The 9067-nt window shown below is 46.2% G+C and overlaps 1 protein-coding gene across 1 annotated transcript in view; it reads left to right on the plus strand.

Moving 5' to 3' along the window:
* The first annotated feature begins 376 nt into the window (after positions 1–376).
* APOH (apolipoprotein H) overlaps positions 377–9067 on the plus strand; it is a 20664-nt gene continuing 11973 nt past the window's right edge. Inside the window, exons 1-3 of the mRNA XM_015427354.1 lie at positions 377–442; positions 1290–1466; positions 6560–6656. Coding sequence (XP_015282840.1) covers positions 379–442; positions 1290–1466; positions 6560–6656 — 338 coding nt within the window. The 5' untranslated portion in view covers positions 377–378. The remainder of the gene's footprint in view (positions 443–1289; positions 1467–6559; positions 6657–9067) is intronic.

Genomic DNA, 9067 nt, shown 5'->3' on the forward strand with positions numbered 1-9067 from the left:
TGTAAAACCAAACCTGTGACGTGAAAAGAAAAGGCAAAGAGCCACTTGAAAGTCACCCAATGTATCACCATACCCAATCAAACAGTTTGATAAAGATCAGTTAATGAAACACACAGTCCAGCAAGGCATAGTGTACAAAAGATTCCCAAACAAAAATGAGACCTTTAGACTAAAACTTTATCGGGATTCCTCCAACTTTGCATAATGTTTTGCATGACTTCCCGTTAAGTCTGTTTACCTAGCAATATCAGGACTCTGTTTTTCATTTGTTTAACCAATAAATACACAAAATTAATATTTAACTTCTCTGCTCTGTTTAGGTTTTGGAAGCAGAGTACTGAGTTTGAGCTCATTTTGGCTGCCTGCAATCCAGCAACAATGTTTCAAGTCCTGCTTGCCTTATGGATAGTCCCTCTAATCCACACAGTTCTTGCACAACGGGGTAAGACTCTCTATTTTTAATAGGACAAACGGTGCTGGGATTCCTTTGAAACAAATGGGTGTGCTACACTGTTGTAGACAGCAGATTTTTCTTATTAGATGCACGGAGTAGGTTATGGACTGTACTCCTCTCCAGCATGGGAGTATGCATGATCCATGTCCCATCCAGTATGTATGGACTTTTGCATTCAGCCTCACAGTCAGGACTAAAGACAATAGATATTCAGTCCATACATACTGGATGGGACTAACACAAAAAGCTAAAATGTACTGGGAAGACTCACTTGACTGAGACTCAAGTTAAACAAATGAGAGTCAAAAGCATTGATTATGAATAACAACACTTAGCATATCTACAGCACATTTCAAGTGCTGAAATCTTTTCACAGATGTTATCGTCACAATCCTTACAAAAGAAAAATAGCCCAGTGCTGTGATTCCTACATCGAGGGCAGTATACTGGCTCGCCTAAGGACAGGATGGATGAGATGGGAATGAGCTTTCCAGCTCATTCACTTGGCCGCTGTTCTGGCCTCCATTTATGCTCCATGCACTAAACACATGAACACATGTTCTAATGTATAGCAAGACAGCAGCCATTCAGAGACAAGACAAACCTGAAGAACCTGTAACAGTACCCTTGATAATGTAATATCAAAATGAGTGAAATGGAAGGAGAGGGCATTTTTACCATCTAAAGAAATGGTCCATTGCTTGTGAAAGGCCATGCCTTATTTAATTTAACACTTTAAAAATAATTGCTCCAAAAATATATGAGGAAAGTGCTAGACCTGAAATCATAGTTTCTTATTCATTCAAGTCCTGTTAAAGTGCTTTGTGCCTTCTAGTCTGTCCCAGACCACCTGCAATTCCATTGGCTACTGTTGACAAAAACAAGCAAGAATACAATCTGGGAGAAGAGATTCTATACAGTTGCAATTCTGGGTATGTTCCTCATACAGGCTCAAGGAGGTATATATGCCCGTTATCTGGTAAATGGCCTATTATTACACTGAGATGCATACGTAAGTACACTCTTTCTATATCTATAGTTTGTTTTTTGGTCTTTAAGCTCAACACAACCTATCAGTGAAAACGAGTCGCTTATGCTCGCAGTTTATTGCAGTATTCCAACACAGTTGCGATGAGTAAACATGTATGGAAAGGCTTGTTCTGCATTCAGGTGAATGCCAAAAAAGAAGGGGAACCAGCGTACATGAAATGGTACAAAGCACAAAAAAACCCGCTGGCTAAAGATAAACAAAATGTATAAAAATAATATTTAATGCCAAGTTCAATAATACAGTCATATAACTATATAAAGCCAAGGTGTTCTTACAAGAAACAACAGTAATACAGAAAAATAAAGTCCCAAAAATTTCAATGTGTCTCATAATCCCATGATCCTTTGTGACTGAATAAACTGGCTTCTGTATGTGCTTCTACTGAGATTGGGTCCCACTGTAGCCTATTGGTTTTGAAAAAGAATTATTCGAAATGTGGCCGCTTGCATCCAGACTACGTGTCTCTATGGCTAATGGATTTCAAGATTATATGGATTTTCCAGGAACTATATGACTCCACTCTATGATGAATGTATTTCATGTTGGACTATGGAATCACAATGCAACAGGAGTGAGACACATTGAAATTTTTGGGACTTTATTTTTCTGTATTACTGTTGTTTCTTGTAAGAACACCTTGGCTTTATATAGTTATATGACTGTATTATTGAACTCGGCATTAAATATTATTTTTATATCTTTAGCCAGCGTTTGTGTGTGTGTGTGCTTTGTACCATTTCAGTTGAATGCCTGCTTAGAATTTATGTGCATACAGTTGTAGCGATGCAGAGCCCTATGTGTACTATGGGGAAGCTTCTTTCCCTGGGTTTCCTGATCATATGGAGAGAACCCTTTTTGTATAAAATTGTACATGTTGGCTCTCTGTGTAGACATTCAACTTAACACGTGTGACAGAGGCAAAGCCTGCCACTTTGATCCCATGCCCTCTTGTGGTATTTTTGAAAACTTTGTTACTTTAATCTAGGCTTGTGTTTTAGGGCCTTTTCACAAATGCTGAATAATTCATTTTCAGTCACCATTCAATACACTTTGCGACTGGTTTTTACTGTGAGAAATGGCAAGATCCACTTGTAAATGACTGCTAAAGTGCCGTTGTCCACTAAAGGACATAGTGTGGGCAGGAACAAGAAGAAAGGACGTTGTTGTCACTGTAGCTACACACAGGGAAAGAACCTGTGTAATTAAACTGACCTCCTGTTTGAAGCTATGCCGCTTCCTTATTCTGATGCTTAGGCTTAGGGACAGGCACCCTTCATGGGTGTTTACTCATTATGATGATCTCTGAATAGGGCTAATGGGTTCCTTTTTGCATTACTTCATTCCAGCTGTCCGTGATTTTTTTTATCAAAGGATACGAGAGAGGCCAATAGCTGGACAGGAATCCCACACTTGAGATTCAGCAGGTGGAACAGCAAAAGGAAGAGAGAAAGAGGCATGTGTGTGAGTGGGCTCTGTCAGTGCTACTCCTTCAGCAGACTGACTTCTTACCTAGACCCCTGCAGTGCTTCACTGTCCTCTGCCTGCTGTAGGAGATATACTGCATCAAGCCCCTCAGCTTTCCTGTCATCTGCCATCTTCACGCATTTCCTTAACCTGGTGCCCTCCCAGCATGCCTGGTCAAACTCTGCCATGGACCAGCTGGCAGAGGAGGAGCAGACAACAGAAAAAGGGCCCCAGCTCTCAGGTACTTGAACTCAGGGGGAGCCTTGTGAAATCTTCACTCTGAAGAAGAAAATGCTTTATGTTACAACTGTTCCTCCCCCATGAGTGACATGTTGTATGGATGGACTTGGTTGGTCACTGTAACTCAGATCTCTTAATTTCCATAGTTTGGACGATTGGTAATGTGTGGGTTATATCTTTCCTTTTGTCACAGTGCATGCACTGATTAAAGTGGTTATAGGTGGTATAATGCTCAGTACTATGTTGAGTAACATCTGCTCTCCCAAGTAAGGTAGTTTTTACCCTGTGGTAATAGAACCATGTGTCTTCTATGTTTATATGGAAAATATGGGTGCTGATTGATCAATAAGGAATTAAGTAAAATGTGTCCTGATAGTTACTAGAGTGAGTTTCTTAGAATCTTAGGATTAGAAGGAACAACAACTTGCAAGAGGGATCTCATTTCCTCCCCCCCTGCTGTTTCTTCTTTCCCTCCCCTGAAAGCCCCATGTAGCCTCTTCCCTTTTGCTGTTTCTTTCTCTCCTTCCCACCCAACAGCCAACCTACCTTTATCTGCCCCTTTGTCTTCAGCTCCACACTTGGCAGCTTCTGCCTAAGAAACCAATGAGAAAGTTGTGTGGTGCCAGCCACTGGGCTAGGCCCACTTGCGTAATAGGTACCCTCAGGGGTCATTTCATAGAAAAGCTGCTGCAGGAGCTCATTAGCATAATGTATTAGCATATGCCACACCCCCTGACATCACCAGAAGTGTGCACCAGCCCCTCTGTCAGGCAGAAGCACCTGGGATCCATTCTTTCCCCCCTCCCTTCCCTTTGCCTCCAAGTCGGTGATCAGCATTTCCCTGGGCGTGTAAGAAAGGGCCACAAGAACTAAGCACTGATTCAACCCTTCCTGCTCTACCTCTCGTGATTTGCCTAAGTTCACACAATCAGCATTATGATCCTTTTAAAGTTGAAAGCATGATATAAATGCAAAGGACTATTTGTAAGATTATCTGTAAGACACAAGACCAGGACGCATCTCACTTCTGGCAATCACTTGGAGAGACCCTATCACTCAGCTTCCATTGCCCCACACACATCCCACACTGGAATAAGAACATAATATCAGGCCATAGCACATTGCAATAAAGCCCCTACAACTGTATACAGAAATACTGAGCTTCCCTACCATTTGCCACAACTAGCCCACCACACAACCAGGATCAAGACTCCTAAGTGGACCAACAGACAGGCATACACTCGTTTGAGAAACTGAGTATTACATTACAACACCTCTGGAACATTACAGATCAGTAGAGGCAGCACTGCACAGTGGTCAGAGTTGCAGATTGATGTGGGGAGACCCAGGTTTGTATTCTCACTCTGCTGGCTGAGTGACCCCGGGCCAAATCTCCCCTTCTCTACCTAACCTATCCCACAGGGTTGTTGTGAGGATGAAATGGAGACTCATGGGCAGGGTCCCCAGCTTCCCTGGCAGGAACACTATGTTAAGAAATCTCTCACAATTATGCAGCCATAGCAGGCAGGAGGGAAGGAGGCAAATACCTCCAGCGCCAGAGACTTGTAGAGGAAGAGTCAAACTTTGAGGACTTACCCGTGCTCCGGTGTTCTAGCGCGGAGCCTGAAAAAGGAGGGGAGGGCGGGGGGCGGCTCTGCAGGCCATTTTTCAGGCACGGCACTCTGGCGCAGAGCCTAAAAGGGCAGGGAGGGCAGCTCAGCAGTCCCCCCCTTGCGGTGGTTGCAGCTGCTGCCAAAAGCGGCAGCGGCGATAACTTTTTAAAGAGCCCCTAAGAACAGCTGGGGGAGCCAGAATGACCTCCTGTGCGAGAGGTGGAATTTGCCCCTACCAGTCCAAGGCCACCACCCCGGGGCTCAGGGAGGCAGGAGAACGTTTCGTCCCTCCCCCCCCCACGCAACCGTCGCAGCTGCCGCCAAGAACAGCGGCGGCCACCGCCATAACTTTTTAAGGAGCCCTGAAGGAGAGCTGGGGGAGCCAGAATGACCTCTCACATGTGATGTCCGAGGGGCAACGCAAGAGGTGGAATTTGCCCCTACGAGTCCTAGGCCACCGCCCCGGGGCTCAGGGAGGCAGGAGAATGTTACACCTCACCACCCCTCCCCCCTGCGGGCATTGCAGCCGCCGCCGAGAACAGCAGCAGTGGCCATAACTTTTTAAAGAGCCCCTAAGGAGAGCTGGGGCAGCAAGAATGACCTCTCATGGGAGAGGTGGAAATTGCCCCTATGAGTCCAAGGCCAGCACCCCGGGGCTCAGGGAGGTGGGGAAACATTCCCCCCCGTGGTTGCCCAACTGATGGCTGGTGGGAGCAGGGGGCGGGGCTTATGTGCCCACCCCCTGGGCTTCTGACTGGCGGAGCAGTGCTCCGGTGCACTCCGGCAGGAACTGAGGCCTGGGTACCCTCAAAGACTTGTGGGGGGCACATCACATTCCATTGTATCTCCCTCCCTACATTATTTCCTTTCTCCCTCTTCTTGGAAACCCTCATATCCTCCTCCCTTTCCCTGCCTCATTCTCTTCTTCTCAGCCATTCACCTACCTTCTTTTTCTCTGCCTCTCATCTTCAACCATATTTATTATTTATTTACTGCATTTTTACCCTGCCTTTCTCCACAGTGGGGACCAAAGCAGGTTATATAATTCTTTTATCTTCCTTTTTATTCTCACAACAACCCTGTAAGGTAGGCTAGGCTGAACATATGTCCACCTAGTGAACTTCCATGGCAGACTGGTGATTTGAACTGGGGTTTCCATACCCTACCCTTGAGCTCTAACCACTGCACCAACTGGCTTTCAGAGAGTGACTTCTGTTTGAAAGTAGCAAACAGCCAGGCCGAAGTGAGTCATGCAAGTTGGGTGATATCAAGTCTCCCAGTGGTTGATGACAGGACTGGCCTTGATGAGTTCTCCCTCAAAGGTGAAAACAACCCAGGAAAGGGCCCTACCCCTTTCCCTGCCTTTTACAGACAAAACCCAAACAGAATTTTGTGGTTGCCTGGCATCTTTCACTGAGGGCTTCTGTTTCATAAAGTTATGGGCACTTCTTTTATCATTTGGGTTTTTTTAACCCCCATTTAAATTTTATTTATTTATTTATTATCACTATTATTACTTATTATCATTATTTATTATATTATATAAACTACATTATTGTATTATCACATAATATGGCAGTTAATGGTGTGCAGTGTACTTGAGGGCACTGGGTCTTATACTGCCCTCTCTCAATTATTGTTGTGACAACAATATGTAATGGATTCGGAGGAAGATGATTTAGCATTGAAATCATTTCATGTTTACATATTATGCAACATTATTTTATATTTTAACAGCAAAGAAATGTCCTTACCCTGGACCTTTGATAAATGGAAACATAGTTGGTGCAGACTTCCGCTATCAGGGTGTTTTAAGCTTTTCATGTGAACCTGGGTGAGTTTTCTGTTTTCTTAAAATGGCACAAGTGAGAATAGCTTCAAAAGCCAACCTGTGCAAATTTTTAATTGCTCATAAAGCTCAGCAAAAACAGAGCCATATGATGAGTTACACATGTTCAATGAAGCTTCTGACAACTGCTTTATAAATTATCTTTATTGATCTTGTGCTATGTCATGGGCTGGGGTGCCAATCAGAGGGGGTCCAAAAACAGGCCGAGGTCAGGAGCCAGAAACACAGAGCCAAGTCCAAAGTCCAAAGCCAAGCCGGGGTCAGGAGCCAGGAAGACAGAGCCAAGTCCAAAATCACTAACCAGAAACGTAGTCCAAATCCAGAGGATCCAAGAGTCTAGGAAGCTGAGCCGAGCCGATGCGTCACAAAGCTAAATGCTGCTACCAATTAGCCAGCTGTGCGAGTGTCCAGGCTGCTGTTAAAACTCTGGGATAAACTAGCATCTTCCCTGTAGCCTGGTCTCTCGCCGCCTGCTTAGACGAATCACATGTGGAGGCGAGTTGGGAACAATGCTCCCTCTAAGCTGTGGAGTCTTGTGAGTGAAAATTCTACTTTGTGAGCTACTGGCATTAAAGTTGTGAGCAAGCGATTTGGCTACTGCATAAATTACTTTGCTCTGGAGCCATCCTTCCTAAGCTAAGACAAAAATGTGTGAGCTGGAGGCTAAAAAACTGTGAACTAGCTCACACTAACTCAGCTTAGAGGGAATACTGGTCAGGAGGACTTTCATCTTGCGATTTCTTCCCCTCATCTGGGCCACGTGCGAGGAATGCTGATGCGGGCGGCAGCTGCCAAATATCCTCCTCTGCTGCTTCAGCTGTGGTTTCTGCAAGGTCTGGCAGTTCTGTCAGCTCTCCCTCACCCATGCTTATGACACGCTACTCAAGTATGGTTGGCCACAGGAGTAGTCTGGTAATGTACAGAAACTTCTACCTGTGTAAAATGGTTGTACTGCTTGGCTATGCCCATGCCAGTGAAACCTAACGAACTGAAATGTGCCTTATTGCCATACAATATGACCACACCATATGGCTTTTATATGTTTTTATACATTATTGGAGATAGGCGTAAAGTTCGTGGGGCCTCGGGGCGTCAGCCTTCCCCAAAATTTTCAGGAAGGTGCTCAGCCTCCCCCGGGGGCAACTGGTTCCAGCCACCCTTGCTCCCCCCACCCCATTATGAAACTATGTTCAGCGGCTGGGTTGGGACCGGGAGGGAGGGAGCGAAGTTAGGACAGGGGCTTGCTTCCTCCTGGAAGTGAAGCCCCACCCTCAGCTCCCAGCAGCCCTTAGTTCTGCCGGGCTGCACGTGGAGTCTGGCTTTCCTGGTTTCCTGCACGCGCGCACAAAGGTAGGAAGCATGCTTGCCTGGGCTCTCCCTTACTTCTGAGTCCTCAAGGCACATTCGTTCAGCCCGCCTCTCTGCCCCCCTCACCCAGCTACCAGTAAAATCAGCGTGGACTGGGAGGGGAACTTGGCCCAGCAGACTTGCCCTGCTGAAGGGAGTGCCAAAGCTCAGGGGCTGCGGTCCCTCCCACATCCCGGATGACCTCCACAGCACCTCCTCCACTTCTTGTGCCCAGCTGCTGCCTTCCTCTGATTCCCCTTTGCTGCTGCTCTTGCTGCTGCACGCTGGGACCAAGTTGGCCGGCTTTGTAAGGGCATGGGTGGGGTGGGGGCCTGAGAGAGGGCAGTGTTCAGTGAGCCTGAGGCTGAGTAGTCCAAAGGAAAACTGCCTACGCTGCTGCTCTTGCTGCTGCATGCTGGGACCAAGTTGGCTGGCTTTGTATAAGCATGGGTGGGGTGGGGGCCTGAGAGAGGGCAGTGTTCAGTGAGCCTGAGGCTGAGTAGTCCAAAGGAAAACTGCCTTTGCTCTCTTTGGAATACCCTTCGCGTCCTCCCCACCCATCTGTTGTGCTGCTTTTATTCTCTCTCTCGCCCCTTGTTTTTAACCCCCCCTTCAGTTGTACTTCAGTTTCGTCTGAGTGTGTGAGTGCCCCCCCGCCCGGGCTTCTGCTCTCTTTTTATTCCCCTTCTCCCCCCTCCCCCCACTTCGGCTGCCTCTTCATATAAATATGTGTGTTTTCTCCCCCTCTTTTGTTTCTTTGTTTTTCAAATCCCCCTTTTCCCAGTGTTTACTTTTGTGGCGTTTTATAGTGTTCTCTGTCACATTATGCCATGGTGCTGATCTGGTTTGAGTCGCTGATATAGTGCACACAGTGGCTGTATACAAAGTGCATCTCTGTTTTGTTCCCAGGGGCTGTCATTCCATTCAGGGGCCTGTCATTCCAATCCCAGAACTCATCTTCAACCCACAGTCCCAAAACACTTCCTCTACTCCCAGTGGGTTATCACTGTACTCTGGGGGCTGTCATTTCAGTCTCAGAAAACATTTGC

Source organism: Gekko japonicus, unplaced genomic scaffold (assembly GCF_001447785.1).
Source record: "Gekko japonicus isolate JY-2015 unplaced genomic scaffold, Gekko_japonicus_V1.1 scaffold1912, whole genome shotgun sequence".
Taxonomy (NCBI): domain Eukaryota; kingdom Metazoa; phylum Chordata; class Lepidosauria; order Squamata; family Gekkonidae; genus Gekko; species Gekko japonicus.